The 19,338-nt window shown below is 34.7% G+C and overlaps 3 protein-coding genes and 1 pseudogene across 3 annotated transcripts; 2 read left to right on the plus strand and 2 right to left on the minus strand.

Annotated features, from left to right (window-relative positions):
* Positions 1-1,466: 1,466 nt before the first annotated feature.
* LOC145599246 (basic endochitinase-like) lies at positions 1,467-2,719 on the minus strand (annotated as a pseudogene).
* Positions 2,720-4,000: 1,281 nt separating this feature from the next.
* LOC145598419 (GPN-loop GTPase 3-like) lies at positions 4,001-7,418 on the plus strand. Its single transcript, XM_081654770.1, has 2 exons — positions 4,001-4,140; positions 6,266-7,418. The coding sequence occupies exon 2, from the start codon at positions 6,287-6,289 to the stop codon at positions 7,094-7,096; it is 810 nt and encodes a 269-aa protein (XP_081510896.1). The 5' UTR covers positions 4,001-4,140; positions 6,266-6,286; the 3' UTR covers positions 7,097-7,418.
* A 3,306-nt stretch (positions 7,419-10,724) lies between these two features.
* LOC145597380 (putative RNA methyltransferase At5g51130) lies at positions 10,725-17,179 on the plus strand. The gene is made up of 9 exons (XM_081653535.1): positions 10,725-10,985; positions 12,286-12,437; positions 13,434-13,548; positions 13,641-13,688; positions 14,823-15,087; positions 15,445-15,532; positions 15,646-15,711; positions 16,785-16,853; positions 16,982-17,179. The coding sequence occupies exons 2-9, from the start codon at positions 12,300-12,302 to the stop codon at positions 17,069-17,071; spliced, it is 879 nt and encodes a 292-aa protein (XP_081509661.1). The 5' UTR covers positions 10,725-10,985; positions 12,286-12,299; the 3' UTR covers positions 17,072-17,179.
* LOC145597379 (basic endochitinase-like) lies at positions 17,146-18,511 on the minus strand. Its single transcript, XM_081653534.1, has 2 exons — positions 18,059-18,511; positions 17,146-17,833 (listed from the first exon to the last, which is right to left on the minus strand). Exons 1-2 carry the CDS (start codon positions 18,483-18,485, stop codon positions 17,352-17,354), a joined length of 909 nt encoding a protein of 302 aa, XP_081509660.1. The 5' UTR covers positions 18,486-18,511; the 3' UTR covers positions 17,146-17,351.
* Between the last annotated feature and the right edge of the window lie 827 nt (positions 18,512-19,338).

The following is a 19,338-nucleotide window of genomic DNA, read 5'->3' on the forward strand; positions in this document are numbered from 1 at the left end:
AAACGAACCCTTAAAAATAAATTTAAAAAAAACAAGGAGCTAAGCTTATGTTATGTTCACCTGAATTAAAATACCTCAATATTTACTAGTATATTAATACTTGTAAGAATTTTTCAGTAATTACCTAATTTTTACAAGAATAAAACTAAACTATGATAAAATAATGTGAAAAGAACGTAGCCTAATGAATTTTCAATTTGCAATACAAAATATTTAAAGGTCAAGTGGGCGATGCTTACATGTATAATGGGGTACGTGGACGATTAAGATGAAATTAAGATTTGTATAATAGATTGAAGTGAAAGGGTGAAAGGCGCATTTTAGCAAAGTAGAAGGACGTGGATGAAAGAGAAAGGACACGGAGGAAGGAAAAGTGAAGGAAAAAGGGACAATATTGAAATAGGATAGCCTATTGGAGATAGGGGGGTGGCCACGTCATTTCTAGATCTATTATTTCCTTAGATTTTTTTTAGATTTTTTCTATTTACCCTTGGAAAAGATTGTAAGGATAGTACCACAAAATCAAATTCTGATTTCTTATTTTTGCATTGCGTGTCGTCCTTTTGTTGATGCACTTGCAACTATGGAAGGTATATATTCTATCCGTTTAAGTATCGGATAATACCAACAAGAGTTGGCTCAAGTGGTAAACAGCTTAATGTCGCTAAAGGGAGGTCTCAAGCAAATTCGAAAAATAAAAAAGGTATCTAGATAATAAATAATTGACACAATTTGATTGTTTATACTACTTTATTCTCTCTATATTTTTTTTTTCAATGTAAAACTTTATAATTTTAATTAATGTATAATTACTTACAAATATTGATAGAGTATATATGGTGTATTTCTGAGTTTTAATCATGGTCAAATCAGACAATTAGATCAGACCAGAACATATAAGTTCAAATCAGATTAAATCAGATCAAAAAAATTCAGATAAGTAAAAATAAGGTGAACCAACCAAGCCCTAAGAGTCAACATGACAAAGAGGTAATATTGTGTACTCAGTATCTTATAGAAGAGAATTACTTTCAATGTTGTAAAACAACACAATTTTAATTAAACCATAATCAAACTAAGCGTCTGTTCACTTCAGCTTAATTTCAGTTCAGTTCAGTTCAGTTTAGTTCAGCTCTAATCTGTTCAGTTCAGCTCTAATCTGTTCAGTTCAGCTCCAATCAGTTCAGTTATGTTCAGTTCAGCTTTTAATTTCCTTCTTTCATAAAATATTCATTTCAGCTCCAATTCAGTTCAGTTCAGTTCAGTTTAGTTTAGTTCAGCTCAGTTCAGTAAATGTGAACAGACTCTAACACGGTTTCTTTCTCCACATTTCATGTGATATCCTCCGGCTTATCTTACACTATCTATAAATAAATGCTTATTATCCTACTATTTACCTTTAATTAATATATATGTCCAAACCTGAGAGTACACAAAAGTAGGTTCATTATTGACCACGTACGTAATTAGACATTATTCTTGATGCGTTGACTATAATTAGTTCTCACATCACTAGCTCTATGCATCACTCCCCCATATTTGTCACCAAATAATCCCTTAACAAAAGGAAGCACTTGGTTTATAAGTGTTTGTGAAGGAACAAACCCACTTCCGGCGGCTTTTGATGAGGCAGGCAACCCAACAAAGAACTGCTTAGCTGGGATATTTGAGGTCCATGTTCTCCAAGAATTCTTGAACTTTTCAGGGTTACTAACATCGAACTCACAAGAAGGGTTGTTGTAAAACTGAATCCAAACGTAGTCGAAAAGCCCGGTGTGTAGAGCACCGTTGAGCTTTTGGTCTGGGAAAGGGCATTGTGGTGCAGCACTTAGGTATACTTTCTTCCCTGATTGTTGCCCATGCTCGGTGAGTCTCCGTGCTAGCGCTTGGTAGTGTGGCGTACCTGACTCGATGTCGAAATCTATGCCATCTAGCACGGCATTGCCTGGTGAGAACATAGAAGATCATATCAATGCACTCCATAAATAAGCTGAGTATTAAACTAGGGAAAGGATGTAAAGAAGATGAGAATAATAGAATTTCAAAACATTGTCATAAAAAATTGTTCTTTACACAACTTAATGCTAGTCTATGTTTTTTTTTTTTTTTTTTTTTCCAATTTAATCTAGTCTGATCTGTTACATCAAATATAAATTGATTACTTACTAAAATATAACCCAAAGTGTTACAATAATAATACGAGTAATAAAAAACTCGCAGGGACAATTTTAACACAAATTATTACAATCAGAGTAAATTACATAACAGGCTTATGTGCTAGTGCATACCTAGCGGGCGAAAATTGGATTGGCCTCCAAGGAAATGATCCCACAAGTAATCGGCAACACCTGTAGCTTCCTCGGACGATGATAGAGAGTAACTCTTAGTTCCACCACCAATGGAGAGCATGACCTTAATCCCCATACGTTGGCAATTTCGGATGCCAACGCTCACTCTTTGGCACCCACCACCTTTAGGGGTGCAGTGGCCACCCAAGTCGATTTCGGGTTTATGGCCACTCCCAAATTTGTAGAGAAATGCTATGTTAACATACTTACATAACCTACTTCTACATGTATCTGTTAATGTTCCTTCATTCAAATTTTGGCCCCAATAAACAGCAATTCCCCCCAGCATTGGTTTTTAAGGCCAAGGAAACTAAAAGAGTGGTTATTCTAACTAGCAAGAAAAGAGGATATGAGCCAATTTTAACACCCATTATTTTTTTAGAGGTTTGGCTACTATTATGTGTTAAGTGTTATTGAGTTAATTATTTTAAGGCCATCAAGTGCAAGTCTTATTTATAGAGTAAGAAACTACAAATACTAGTACTATCTCCGTTAATTATTATGTGCAACAAAGGAATAATTTATGTCTCACAAATAATACCCCTTTATTGCACATAATAATTAAAGGAGGTAGTACAACTTTAGGTCTTGATTTATTATGCTTGTTATAAAATCCCACGACTTAGAAGTTGACTCAATAGTACTAATGTGCTAATTGTACACTAGCACTAATAGCCAAGGACAACAACTTGATCAACTTGCATCTTGCATCTTGCATGCATTATTGCATTGTTTAGTTTCACTTTCTAAGAAGTGTTCCCTCAATTTCAAGGTGGAAGTTAAATAATAAGCAAATTCCCTCATTTTGTGAGAAGTAGAATTTCTTATGATTTTGTACTAAAATCTTTATTTTATAGGAATTTGTATTTCTCTAAAATGCATTCTTTGAACATTCACTGAGCTTATATTATTAGGTATACTACATATATGCTTGCAATATTGTCAAGACATGTCCTTTTGTACTTTAAAAAAAAAAACCTATGGTGAAAATAGGTAAACAAGTAATTTTAATTTTTCAATTTAGCTCAGGTAGAGGTAAATTAATCATTATTTTACGGAGTAAATTTTAAAGGGCATTTTTTTTAAAAAAAAAATACAAGTACGTACATAAAAATTGCATTTGCACAATATTTCGGACTTGTTCACTTCAACTTTTTTCAAATACTTATTACTTATTCTTTAATAAATTCAATTTAGATCAGACCAAATCGTAACTTTTAATTATTATTTAGTTAATTGCGTATTAAAAAAATTATAGAAATTACATACGAGTATTTGAAAAAAAGTTGACAGTGAGACGAATCTAAGAGCATCTCCAATGGCAAGCTACAATGCTTTGTAGCTTGCTTTTCCACATAAATTTCTAAGCTACAACACTTTTTAAGCAACAACTTGTTTCAATGGTAAGCCACAACATATTGTAGTTTGCAAAAAAAATAAAGTTTTAAAAAAATAATAGATAATTATACACATGTTCCAATATGAATGGAGATTATTTGTCTCTTTTTCAATCAAGCATGTAGCTTGGTTGGGCTACAATTGCTAGCATGTTGCTCAATTTTTTATTCTCCAATGGTAAGCATGTAGTTAGGAACTTTATTTAAATTGCAAGCAAGTCCTTATAATTGAACCGTTTGAGATGCTCTTAAGATCCAATTTCCCTCCCACGCGCTTAACTCCATTTCTGAGTTTCTCCATTCGACCCGTCTCAAAAACACAAAAACCTACCCACCATCTCCCTGCTCGCCTTACTCGTCGGAAAAAGAGCCGGCGACAACCCATCTACTGCCAGGTAGTCCTCCTCCCTCATCTCTCTTCCTTCTTCCCTTTTCTCTGTTTTCGTTTTTAGGGTTCCAAATAATTGTTGCTGCAACTTACAGTGCCGCCTTCTCTTCCTCTTTCCCCCTTTTTCATGAATTGTCATGCTAGATTATATACCAAACCCTAACTTACATGCTTTTCATTCATTCAATTTTTCTGATTTTTAATTATTTGAATTATACATGTCAATTGATTGAAATTATGCTTGAAATTTAGTTTTCAGTCATCTTGGATATACCTGTATATTTCAATTTATAAAAGTTCTTATTTCATGAAAATTTGTTTTAGTATAATAATTCTTGAATATTTAAGGTTTGTTTGTAATATCAAACATACAAGTATTAAAATTCTTTTTTTCATGCTTAATCATAATGCAACCTAATATTTTAAATTTCCCGATTTATTGAAGTTAGTATGTAAGGTTTTGAAGATGTATATGAGGGTTTAAGATGCTACCATTGAAATGAATGATTTCTGTGATGGGTTTTATATCTCAGAATCTAATTCATTTGTTGAATACAAGTATATAAGACCCTAATTTTGATTCTTGCTGTATAGAGGAAATACTTTCAAAGTATAATTAACTTGTGAATCTTACTTTAAACTAATTTTAGCTTATATGGCCTCATTGCATTTTTTGGGTAGATACCGGAGGAGGAAATTAATTCTCCAATTTCCTTATTATTACTAGTATTTATGGTTTAGCTTAGGAGTATCGGAAAGGGTAGAAAATGATTTATTGAGCTAGACTTAAGCACTTCACCCAAGGTAGCCAATGGACACCTCTTAGTAGGTTCTTTCACTAGAACTCAAGAACTATATGTTTTTTTGAACTATAAGCATGGTTTACACTTTAGACTGTTTTACATGCTGCCCAGAGTTAATAAAAAGGGGTCATTCTGATATTTAAACATCTCTATTTCATGAAAAGAAACTTTAATCTATGTATGTGAGTATACTATCGTACATTGGAATGTTTTGTATTTGATTCTTACAACCCAAATTTTAGTAGTTTTTAGAGTTGCTCAACCATTTTTCTCGTGCCTCACTCCAGGATTTCCAAGGGATATAAATTGCATACTCTATTGTGTTTTAACTCTTACTAGTGCACTTCCACAAATCTAACACAATTGTCAAAGCCCTTATATTCAATTTAACGATTTATCAATGAACTTACCGGTTGATATTTCATCTAAATGAAATTTAAACTAAAATCTGTTGGTAAGTTTTTGGTGGGAAAGTTTTTAAAAATAAGTCCACCAAGCCTGTTATGTTGAAACCCAGCCGCCCTAACTCATCTTAAGTCATTTAAAATACCTTGAATCTACATTGATTTGTTTAGGTCCTTTAGGAATGTGCATATTTTAGTTATGAGGTCCTTTAGGATGCATGCGATTTATACCTATAAGAATTTGATTGAAAATTTGTTTCTTGTCAGTCTATCAAGTTGCATTTTATAATTAGTAATTATTTTCAAAGTAATGTGGTAAAAGATTCATATCTTGAAGAGAGTGTCCCCTTTTTTAGGCATTTCTTTAAGGATAGGGCATGTAGCTCACAATTGAGTGTTTGATTTGCCTTTTAAAATCTCGTAATTTCTCTCTCCTATGTCTTATGTGGATTGTAGATATTGTCTTGTTTCTTCTGGGCAAATGTGACCGTAATTTAATTAGTAGCATTTGTTAGTTTTCCCCCTTCCTGTTTATGCTGTGTCAATTTAAGTGCTTGTTTGAATTTCAGGCCTCAATCTTTTTGTGCATTAAGTAGATTTGGTGGAATATGATTGTTCCTGAAGTGGTGTCTCATCAGATAACTTCCTTATGCTGTTTATTGTCAATTATTGGACTCCATTACTTTTAACTTCCACTTTCTTTTGTTCAAGATTAAAGATTTTCCTTTCTACATTCAGCTGTGCCTCCTTTATGTTAATTCTAATCACAGATTTCCCCAATCCTCCTTATTTTAATGGAAATTGCATGTTTACTGTGTGTGTCCTTTGTTTCATATCTTACTCTTTTTGCATTCATGCTCATGATTCTATTTTTTGATAAATTGGAATGCTGCAGAGGTTTGATTAATTAGCTCATTGGTGACAGGAAAACCTTGAGAAAGTCGAGATGGGATACGCACAGTTAGTCATTGGTCCTGCAGGAAGTGGGAAGTCAACTTACTGCTCTAGCTTGTATCGACACTGTGAAACCATGCGTCGGACAATTAATATCATAAACCTTGATCCTGCTGCTGAAAACTTTGACTATCCTGTTGCTGTGGATATCAGGGAACTTATTAATTTGGAGGATGTTATGGAAGAACTTGGATTGGGTCCTAACGGGGGTTTGATTTACTGCATGGAGGAACTTGAAGATAATCTCGATGACTGGCTTACTGAAAAGCTAGATGATTTTCTGGATGATGATTATTTGGTTTTTGATTGTCCTGGACAAATTGAACTCTTCTCTCATGTTCCAGTTCTTAAAAACTTTGTGGAGCACTTGCAGCGTAAGAGCTTCAATGTTTGTGTAGTTTATTTGCTTGACTCACAGTTTATGACAGATGTTACCAAATTTATCAGTGGCTGTTTGTCATCTCTGTCTGCAATGATCCAGCTTGAATTGCCCCATGTTAATATCATGTCAAAAATGGACCTCGTGAAGAATAAGAAAGACCTTGATGATTTCTTGAGCCCCGAGCCACAGATGTTACTGTCACAATTAAATCGCCGCATGGCTCCACAGTTTGAGAAGTTGAACAAAGCCTTGATTGATCTGGTAGATGAATATAGCATGGTGAGTTTCATCCCTCTTGATTTGAGGAAAGAGAACAGCATTCAATATGTGCTGTCGCAGATTGACATGAGCATCCAGTATGGAGAAGATGCAGATGTGAAGGTTAAAGATTTCGATATCGATGCAGATGATGATGAATAGCTGCAGCTCTCTCTGACCATCGGATTAGCACAACAAAATTAAAGTAGTTTCAAAACTTGGCCTATTGTGAACTGCCTTCCTCATCCTTTCTATTTTTTGTTCTTATGGATCTCTTGGTGAGTGGTGAGTAACGTAAAAGTCATGTTAATTGGAACTATTGAGACTTTGAACTTTTGAAGTACATTGTTTCTTGTTTGTTAATGCTAATTAAGTTGCGAAACATAATACAGAACTTTTATACATGTCAAGATTCCTTCTATTCAAAATGGTGCTGTACTAATTATATTGGTTAATTGGTTAATGTAATCCAGTTATACACTTATACACTCCCCATGTGATTTCAAATGTTGGTTAAAAATAAAGGAAGAAAATACGAGTATTTTTTTTTTGTTTTTTTTTTTTTTTTTTTTGCACGAAGAAAAAATGAACTTGTGAGACTTACAAAATATGAAGTACGTAGCTAGATGGGATTCTAGGGGTTGTAACGAATACGTTTGTTTGGGTCCTTTTTTACGACTTTGGCGGAAATTGACTTGATTTAATTGAAATCTAAAAGATTTCATAGAACAGGTTAAAAGATATCAAAATTTCTACATATTTAGTTAGCAAAAAATTGTTACAGAGTAATTTAATTCACAATTTTAATTGTGAATAGGTAATTTTTTTTATTTTTCCCAATATTTGTACTTGCTGGTTAGTCGTCATAGGGGTTACTTTGTGAGTGTTACTCCGTATATAAGTTACCCAATTAGTATTCAGCAAATCACAATATCTTAACATTTCTACGAAATTTTATAGTCAAACAATGAAAATAGGGGAGTAAAGAAGTGATCTTCTGGAGTTTTCCCCTAGCATGTAGAGCTCCTGCTAGATCTTCCTGTAACCAACTCATGAGCCTGGTATTATGAGTTATAATTTCCAAGTGCAACTGTTTCTTCTCCAAAGCCGAGCTAATACCTGTCAAACACAAGTCAATAAAACTGGTCACACTGTCAGTCTGCTTATTATTAGTTTGGCCTTGAACAACACTTCCATCTGCACCCTTCAACGTCCAGGTCTAGACATTGTGATCTTTTTTTCCTGCTTTCTTCTGAGACAGAGAAGACATCCTGCACTCACTCTTCCCTGCAATCAGCTGCAAATTTTTGTTTTGCCCTTCCTTCTCCTTACTTCCAGTTCTGACTTCAAATCCTGGTGGTAAGTCCTTGTCAGCATCAGTAGAATCTATCCTCTCAGGTGAGTGATGGTTGAGTTTATAGTCAACCAGCTTCTGTTCCATCTTCTTGATGATGATCCTAGCATTTTGTTTTAAATTCTTGAAAATCAGATCATTTCTTGCTTCCCATATGCTCTCTATACCTGTAAGGAAAAGCATATAGGCGATATAGCTCTCTTTCAGCCTTCTCTTACTGTCACATAAGACTCTTTGCCAATTATGTATCCAATTAGCAATTGGAATGTTTGCTTGATGGTCTACATTTATACCCAAAGCACAGCCTGATGTGGATTAAAGCCCTTTAACCTAATAAAAGGTATAAAATCACACAATTAGAATAAAGATTCGTTCTTGACAAGAAATTCGAACCAAAAACGAGTCAAAGTAAACGGATATGACCTTGAAAACGACCACTCCTGGAACGGATTCAATGCCTAATCAAATTATCTAGACTACTCCTAGAACTAGATACTTTGATGAACAAATCTTAGACTACTCCTAGAACTAAGAATTGCACGTTCTAACAATCAAGACAGCTCCTTGAATTGACAATTAGCAAGAAAGTGTTTAAACAAAGCTAAACAATTGTATTGAATTAATCTGATTTTCTATGACTCTAAAGGCCACGAAAATCCCTTATTTATAGGCTAAAAATAAGCTAATTCCATCCCTACAAGGATTAGGACAAACCCCTAACTTTGCCCCCCAAGTATCCTAACAAAAATAGGGAACTACTTCTAATTAGAATAGGAAACTCATCCTAAACAAACTTTACTTAATTAACTAAAAACTTTCCTAATATACTTAGGAAATTTATAGCAACTAAATAACATAAAATAAACTTAATCCTAAGTGCTTAAACCAAGAAAAACCCTTTCAAGTGAAAGGTAAAAACTTGCAAGCAAAACTCTAGAAAAAGCTAAGTATAAAATTTCTTCCATTTCATGTCGCCGCCATTCCACCACCACACGTGCCGCCCCTTGCCTCACGCGCCGGCTCAGGTTGTAGCTGGGTTCAAGGTGGTTCCAGGAAGGTGGCGCGTGGACCCCATCTCGACGCGTGGCCTTCGTCAACCTCGTCGGAATCGAACTGCTGCACAACTCCTTCCTTGGCGATCAAGCTTTCTTCTTCCTCTATTGATCTAGTGGACCTTTCCTTGTTTATTTCATTGTTTGGGCAACCTATAACGAAGCTTTTGGACCTTCTAAAAGTGTCTTGGGCCCTTCAAAAGAATTAGCCTCTTGATTCACATCACAGCCTCTCCAGATATGGCTGGCAAAGGAGCAATCGCGGAAGAGATGCTCCAAAGTTTCCAATTCAGTAATCCCACATTCCGAGTCATTTTTGCAAAGAAGACAGTAGTGATCCGATCCCAAACCCCTCCTTCTTCTTTCACTCCCAACTGGAAGTGCACCTTTAAGAATTTTCCAAATTAGGATTTTTTGTCTTGGATTACCAGGGAAATTCCAAACTCTCTTCCAATTAATTCCACTAGCATCCCTTGGGTGAGCAGGCATGTAGTTTGCATTGTAAAGGTGATTATAACCACTCCGAGCAGTGTATATGCCTCTCTTATCACTATTCCAAGTAATCAGATCCTCTACTCCCGGAGAAGGATTGCCTAAAGAAGATATCTCCTTTACAGAAATTTCATCAAACAACATCCTGCATTTACTCATGTTCCAACCCCCACTACTATCTAGCAGAGTGGAGACACTATATCATCAGAGATCGCAATGTGGTTATTCCAAACAGGCCTCTTACCATGAATCCACGGGTGGTGAATTTTTGTTAGGCACCCATCCCCTATGGACCACGAGCAGCCTTGTTTAATCAAGTGTAATCCCCACTTAATACCTTTCCAGCCCCACGAACCTGACTTCTTAGCACACCAGCTGCTGTCAAAGAGGGTATCCTTTCGAATACCATATTTTGCACTAAAAACTTTGCTAACCATTGTGTCCGTATTCATGATTATGCGCCAACCTTGCTTAGCAAGCAAAGCTTGATTAAAGAATCTAGCGTCAAGAATGCCGAGCCCCCCATCTTTTTTAAAGCAGTTAAATGCTTCCAACTCTTCCAGTAGACACCTTTGTTTTCTCTATTGCCCAACCACCAAAATTTAGCAATTATACTATTTATCTTCTTAAGTAACCCCAGAGGGCACTTAAAAACAGAGAGAACATAAGTTCCTAGGCTCGAAAGAACTGACTTTATGAGCGTTAGTCTTCCCAAGTAAAATGTACACAATTTTCTGGGGTTTAGTTGCCCTTTTGTTCTGCTGTAAAAAAAAAAAAAAAAAAAAAAAAATTTCTACAAAATTGTGCTTTTTTTTCTTTTTAATTTTATAAACCAATGCATAAAATCAAATTTTTTTTTTTTCCTATTACCTTTTTCTTTTCTTTTCTTCTTTTTTTTTTTTTTTATTTTTTTTTATTTTTATTATTTTTTTTTAATTTTTTTAATTTTTTTATTTTTTAATTACAGAAATATGAAAATCGTTGTTAGAAATTCGTCAAGTAGTCGAAACAGCTGAAACCTTTGTGACTTTATAATTTCCCTCGCAGACGCTTAACTCCCACCTTCTCCAAAACTTTCACTCAAACAAACACAGACAAACCTCACTACCTTTTCTCGCCGGAAAATCGCCGCCGACCACCCACTCACGGCCAGGTATCTCTCCTTCCTCTCCTCTGTCGCTTCGTAGTTAGGGCTCCATGCTGCGCCGCCGCCTTCTCTGCGGTGGTCGCAGTTGCAGTGGTAGTGGTATTGGCGGCCCCTTCTCCTTTCCTTTTTCGATGAATTACGATGCTATATCAATTACAAAACCCTAATTTACTTGTTTCTGTTCTATTTTTCTGATTTCAAGTATTTCAATTATACTATGTGAGTTAATTGTAATTATGGTTTGAATTTTGTATTTCAGTTATACAATGTTTGGATTGATTGATGTGATATGATTTAATGCTTTTATGATGGGAGGTTAATCAATAATTCAAGTGAAAGAATTAGGAAGTATTATAGAGTCTTCTGGGCTTACTAATGTGATTAGCTGACAACTGGGTTTCTCGGGTTTACTCAATTTACTCCCAGAATATAGATGAGAATATTATTGAATTGAGAAGCATATGAAATGTAAAACAATGTCCATATTGCATCATATCATATACTATTATACTCGTACTAATATAAGTATGAGTATATATGATCTTAGTTATATATAACAAGGTAAGTATGCTATGTTACTTGGACTCGGGTACCCATGTCCAACATGGGTACGTGTCCAAGCATCCGACTCGGCTATTTTGTGAAAAAATTCCATGATTTTGAACTAAAGTGAAGTGTCTGGGTGTCATACCAATGTCCGAGTGTCGAGGGTCCGACACTGGTACGTGAGGTGACATGAAGAGTCCAAGTATGAGTATATATATGATCTTATTTATATATAACATGGTGGAATGGAGGTGCTGACAGTTTAATTTACTTGTTTTTCTTTTGTGCTAATATGAGTATAAGTATGACTAATGTATGTTTTTCTTACAAAAACTGATTTCAGTATCTACTCAATTAGATAACCAAGCAATTTTTCTTTCAACCTTTGCGTATCCTAGAAACAAGCCAACCTTTGCTAATATGAGTAATTATCTGCCAAGTAAATTACCATCTCTAAGCTGGGTGCTCCTTATGAAATTGATTTCTGTTTTCTAAACACTTAAAATAATAGAATATAAATAAAGAGTTAAAAGTGATAACATTAAACATCAACTAAAATTTAAAAACCCGATATGAGTTTTTATTCTGAATTTTAAAATTACTGCCACTATATGCTAGTTTTAGGTGTGCCTTAGTACACAACTACACAATACATTTCTTTTATTAATTTCATTACACAATTGTCATAAACCTGCATCATAAACTCATTTTTTTTTTTTTAATCTCTCCCTCCAAAACCCTAACTAATTTGCTTTTGAAGCCGAAGAAAATAAAATGGCAGATTCAACACAAAAAACAGAGACAGAAAACCCAGTTGCTGTTAATAACAGTAATAATGGTATTGTAAAGAACAAGAAGAAGAACAAAGAGGTTGCTCCATTTGGAAATTACAGGAATTACTATGGTTACCGTGTAAGTTCTCTTTCTGATTTTATCTTTTTTTTCTTTCTTTCTTCGTTTTTCAAAGTTAAGGGGTTTCCCGAGAAATTAATGTTTCCCTAGAAAATGTTTAGATGTGTAATGATTGTAAACTTATGCCCAAATGCTATTGATAATTATTATTTTAAACTCTTTATCTGTGATAAATTTATTTCATGGTAGTTCACTATATCTGCCTAATGATTTTTGTAAAATTTGGCTGGTTCTAGCAACATTAGGTTAGAAAGTATCAGGGATTTTGATTTCTGCTACTATAAATGATTTTTTGCTAATGAAATTCTAGTGATGTTTATTATATAAATTTTTATCTCCATGGAAATTTTACTGTGATTAATGATTAATCATTTTGTAGAAGGTAAAATTTCACCTTGTATGATAAAATTATTGCTGACTTCTCCCTGATTGTGCTTTCTCTCGTCATGGTAATTGATTAGAGTTAAATTGTATGCTTCAAATTCAAGAGCGTCGAGTAATGTCACACTGAGAATCTAGCATGTTTTATGAAGATATTGATACAGTTGTAGACTATTGTTTTGTATAGTAAATCATTGGAAGAGAGGGAGAAAGGGACCAACTCCAAGCTTTCAGAAGATAAACTTCTTTTTAAAATTTGAAAATTCAACAACATTTGTTATTGAATATTTCATTGAGAAATATAGCTTACTTCTACATGAAAATGTTTTTTTCTGTTTTGTTTTCTAGTAATTACCAAAGGCATGTAATGAGTGAATTTCTAAGTAAAGCCTTTACTGATGTTTATATGTCCTAGTTTTAGGGAAGTTACATTCTTATGCCTTAATTGAGTCAAGATGTGAAATGTAATATTTAAAATTTATGTATTTTGGGGTGGTTGTATGTATATTGTTTGTTTTTGTTTATCTTTCTTGAAAATGTCTGGTTGGCTCATTGGATTGTAAGTTGAATTTCCATGTCACAAGATCCTGCAATTAAGTTTAAGTGATAAATCAGGTTGGTCATGATGTTGAGGAGGATCCACGGTTCAAAGTACTGAAGAAGGAGTGGTTTGAAGGCAAAGATTGTCTTGACATTGGTTGCAACAGCGGATTGATAACTATTAATATTGGTAAGGAATCTAAGGGTCAATGCATTTTAGTTTTCAATTTAGCATGCAGATTTTCACTTCTGATCTTTTTTCAATTCAATTTTGTTTTGCAGCAAAGAAGTTTGACTGTAGGAGTATCCTTGGCATTGACATTGATAATAGTATGTCTCTTAGACTCCAAACTGGCTTTAGCAGGGTAATATTATATGTAAATGATGATACATGATGTAATTTGTAATTTGGCAGTCTTCCTGTTCCTGGTGACAAAAGCTATCAATAAGTCATCAATATCCTTGCGGTAATGATTTGTGCCTTGACCTTTTTGCTAGTAGCCCCTTAGTTTGGACTTGTGCCCACAAACTTCTGCTTAGTTCATAATTGCTTCCATTTTTTATGTTTTTTATTTTTTTCTCTAGTAGATACTGTTATTGACCTTTTGACTTTTAGCACATATAGTTTGGCTGCGATGTCAGGTGCAATGGTTCTTTAGCAAGGGTACTTTGTGTTCTCTTCACTTGGTCACTGACTATTATGTCACCGTAGTTGGGGTATCTGCGGAAGTGGATTGGCTTTGATTGAGGACAAATATCTTCTCTATAGTGTTGTAAAATGTTATTATGGATTTTTTGCTAACCTCATAGAATCATAGGACTATAGGAGTTTCATAACTACATCAAACCAAGCTATTTTCCTATGAAATGACAAATAAATTGCTTTTTACAATGTTTAATGTTGCAAATGTTGATGAACTTAGTATCTTAAGGCATGATGTTTCACTAAGCTGCTCCATGTTCAATAAGCCTGACTTGTGCATTCAGCCCCTTTAAAAATGGAATTACTTTAGGCACGATGTTTCACTAAAGTTGAGAGGCTTTTGGTGTTGTCTTATAGAAGAGTTTTTGTTATTTTGTAAGAGGTTGTAATTATCTTTTCAAATATTACTAGCTGTGTATTTTAGCTTCTTCTTTACCTTTCTATGTATATTATTAGTTTAGATAGAGATTTAAATGCATTTTTGCTTTTATATGAGTTTATATGATAAATTTTAACGACATGGCTTAATGATCCATATTACAATCATATTCTGTTAAAACATGTTTTCTTTACTTCCATTTAGGGGTTGTAAGGTTATTCTCTTTGTAGGACTCTTATTTAGTTAATTATTGTACTAGTTATCATACTCTCATTTGAAAATTGGATGGTGATGCTCTTTGTAAGATTCCTACTGAGTTAACTTTTTATCAGACAATATTCTTCTTCCCCTGCATTAAATTTATAATTCCTATGCTTTGTAGATCGAATCAAAGATGCTTGGTGGCGCCTTCGGAAGATGGCAAGAGAAGAGAAGACTGGAAATGGATGTGTTGGGTCCTCCAAGACAAGGGTTAAGGGTGTGAATGAATTGGAATGTGCTGAAACTTGTTCCACAAGTGCAAAGGATGACGAGACTGATACTTTCTTGGTGGACAGAAATCTTTTTGACATTGTATCTTTTCGATGTGAAAATTTTGTCCTTAGTTGGGTCTCACTTCCCCTTGAAAACTATGATACCATTCTGTGGTAAGTTTTATCTTTGTATATACTCACAGTATACACATTGTTAAACCTAAGTATGACTATGAGGACTTACCTGAAATTTGGATAAGTTAAGCAAAGAATCACATATGCTTCTTTATTTACTCACGTCCCCTAAAAAGGATACAACTATAAAGGATAATTGTGACATGCTAAGATGTCCCTTATTTTTTATGAAAATTATATGACTAAAATGAGATGAGTTCACAATTGCAATGAAAATTAATTGAATGGACTATATTTACTATAAAAATAAAAACTCTGAATTTTTATTCTTGCTTCCATTACCTGTAATAGTAACCTGTTTTTTCATTGATGGATTCCCTTTTGTGTAATATGCAGTTTGAGCGTGACAAAATGGGTTCATTTGAACTGGGGTGATGAAGGATTAATATCGTTATTTGCAAAATTTTGGAGACTCCTCCATCCGGTATGTGTATTTGTTCGTTGTCTTCTTTGTCTTATGAAAATAAAAGCCCAATCATTTTAGGCGGTTATGCTATTCTCTATAGATAGTGTTGAATGGATCTTTGTTATGGGCAGGGTGGCATTCTTGTCTTGGAGCCTCAGCCATGGGAATCATATTACAAGAATCGTCTTACAACTGAGGTGGTTATTTGTTTATACTTCTCATCCATTTTATAATAATTAATGGTATTTTATAAGTATTTTAACTGTTCTTAAATCATGGAGGGCTGAATTCACACTTGAATCTTATAGACATGTCAATTCCACACAGGCATACTTGTTGAGAGTTATACGACACTTAGCTACAAAAATATGACTTAGCATTGACAGCATACAAATTGAACAATCACTTGTCCATATCAGGATTAATTTTTGTATTTAAAAGTACTATTCAGCTTATAATCCAACGTAGGGATGTCAGTGGGGCAAGGATGAGTCCTGGTTTGGCGGGTGGTGGTGGTGGGAGGGATTAAGGTAAAAACCATATCCGCCATGGGTGATGTGGTGGGGGTGGAATTTAGGTTGTAAATATCCCCGCCCCGCCCCACCCCACTTCATATTCGTCCCATACCTGCATCGGTGCATCCATATATATTTAAAAAAAATTATAAATATATGCTTTAAAAAATATTTTTAAAAAAATATGATAATACAGTAAATAAATTTTTTTTTTTAAAAAAAAAAAAAAAAAAAAAAAAACTGTGTAATATCCCAGCCAATCTAATTCCTGCCCCAAACCCACCTCTAAAAACCCACCTCTAATTAGATTGGTGTGGATATCCAGGCAGGGGTGGGGTGGGGTGGGGATGATTTTAGATTTGTACCAGTCAAGGTGGGATGGGGATGGATTTTGGACCCGCGGGGATGAGGATGAAAATGTTAGGCGGGGATGGGGATGGGAAGGCCAACTGCCAAAGTCTGCCCGCCCTACCCCATTGACATCATTCCAACGCATTGTTTTTCATAATTTTGTTTAGGTTTTGGTAACTATTACGATTATCTCTTGCACACATGAAACCTGTATTTTACAAAATCAACACTCAAGGGTCTATAAGAAGACCTCCTCCTAAAGTAGTGCTTGTTGAGTTCTTTCGGTCTTTCCACATGTAATTGTATGCTTAGTTAATCCCGCTTGTTCGATATTATGCTTGGCTATGTCCTATTGCAAGTACGTACCTTGAATACACATTACATTAAATGCTTTTCTTTTGCAGATCACGCAGATGAATTACAATAATATAGTATATAAACCCGATTTCTTCCAGGAGATGCTTCTTGATAAGGTCTCTAGCCATTTCTCAATCCATTGTGAAGTTGACTTAAGTATTGCTCAATTTTTTAAGCTGCTCAGTTCCATAGCTTTCAATAATGGTCTAATTTCTGTTTTTATTTTTTCATACATGGGTGACAGATTGGATTCAGAACCGTTGAACAAGCAACGACGAGTGTATCAGGTGCAACTTTGGGTTTTGATAGACCTGTTTTAGTATTCCGTAAATAAGTAGTGAAGGCAAATATATCTATTTGCAAAATTTTGAGGTTTGTGTTTCATATCAATGTATCAAAAACAGTAGCTGCTATAAATCTAAAATTTTATTCTTTTGGCCAACTGGTGCTGCTTGAAGTACTTGGTATTTTGCCACAACGATAAATACTAGTATTACCTTATACAGTTATACTTAGTATATCTTCAATAGAAACTTCAATACAGGGTACATGATGGCCAAAGTAGGAAAGCAGGAAATTTTATGTATTAGATTAGCTCCCTTGGTTTGATAAACTTACACACTAGCTTTGATGTGAGAACTATACCCAGTTTTCGCATCATTGGCCCTATCCCACAGCATCACTCCTCCATACTTGCCACCAGATCGCTTAACAAATGGGAGCACTCGGTTTATAAGTGTTTGTTTTTGAACAAAGCCATTGTTAGCAGCATCATTTGAAGCAGGTAACCCAACAAAGAACATCTTAGCTGGGATTTTTGAGGTCCATGTTTTCCAAGAATTCTTGAAGTTCTCAGGATTACTAGCATCATATTCACAAGAAGGATTGTTGTAAAACTGTATCCAAACATAGTCGAAAAGGCCGGTATTTAGGGCGCCATTGAGCTCTTGATCAGGGAAAGGACACTGTGGTGCAGCACTTAGGTATACTTTCTTCCCTGATTGTTGGCCGTGCTCGGCAAGTCTCCTTGCTAGCGGAACATAATGAGGTGTTCCCAACTCGATGTCGAAATCTATGCCATCTAAAACCGCATCACCTGTTGAAAAAGAAGTTGAACATTATCTTTCAAGGTTCTTTTAACCATCTGGATTTGTCTACTCATGTGTAAAAAAAACTTACAAGTTTGATTTGTAAGTATATATTTTCTTATAGAATTGTATCACTTCTTTGTCAATGAAGAAATTTGCATTTTTGTACACAATTTAGAAACATCATAGAACTTTTAACATACAATTTTGTTTTTTTTCAAAACCATGCATACCTAATGGCCGAGAATTGGATCGACCTCCAAGGAAATGATCCCACAAGTAATCAGCGACACGTCTAGCATCATCAGTTGATGAAAGCGAGTAGGTACCGGCACCACCTCCGATGGAGAGCATGACCTTAATCCCCATCCGTTGGCAGTTCCTGATGCCAGTGCTCACTTTACGACACCCGCCATTGGCAGGATCACAATGACCAGACAAGTTAATTTGGGGTGTTTGGCCATTCCCAAATGTTGAGAGAGATGCTATGTTAACATACTTGTATAACCCACTGTTACATGTAGCTGTTAATGTTCCCTCATCCTCATTTTGGCCCCAGTATATGGCAATTCCTCCTGCATTGACTTTTAAGGGTAAGGAAATGAACAATGAGATGGTTAATGCTAGCAAGAAATGAGGTGAGCAAATTTTGATACCCATAATTTTATTTTTTTTTTCTTTGAAATTTGGCAAGTGTTTTTGAGTTATACTAAAGCTTAAAAATGTGAATCTATTTTATAGATGAAGAATAGATGAAAGATAGTGTTTTTGGCCTTAGCTAAAAGTCAAGTCAATTAAACAAATGTGCTTGACTTCTAAGTCAACTTTGATGACCAGTAACTAGCTAGGAAAATCAGTAAAGTACTATTAGTTGGCGACTTTTCCCAACTTCTTGTGCATCTTTAGGACCTGTTACTCCCCCTGTCTCAAATTCACGTGTATGTAGGTTTCATCTTAACACCGAACCTCATAAATCAAACCTTAGTTTAGCACATACTAGCTCTATATGCACGCGATGCTTACAGTAATCTTAAAAATAAATAATTAAATTAATACAATTCATATTTTAACTGTTTAATTGTTTATTACGATTTTGTTACAAATATATACAATGTGAAGTAAGCCATTGAGTTAGTACCGTACTAATAATGGTGAGCTCTTTATTGGTTCACCTTTTAAAAAAACATAGTGGAGTATGTAAAAAAAATGAAAGAACAAGTAGTCTTCTTTTCAACATTTCTTTTCCCACTCTATTTTTGAATGAATGATGTTTGACTTATATTTTGAAGTTAGAAATTTAAGACAATGAACCTAAAAAATGGTCCACTACCTAACTTCTTATCTTGAAAGCATGGAGACTTTGCATACGGAGTATCAAAAAATGTGATGTAAGTGTGTTGTTTGGTAATTTTGACTTCTATTTTAATGTTGATTGGCATAATGTGATAATGGGCGTATAAACTTCTAAAATCGATATTGAAAATAAAAAAGTTCATTGACTAAAATGGTGGGT

Source organism: Chenopodium album, chromosome 20 (assembly GCF_948465745.1).
Source record: "Chenopodium album chromosome 20, dcCheAlbu1.1, whole genome shotgun sequence".
Lineage (NCBI taxonomy): Eukaryota > Viridiplantae > Streptophyta > Magnoliopsida > Caryophyllales > Amaranthaceae > Chenopodium > Chenopodium album.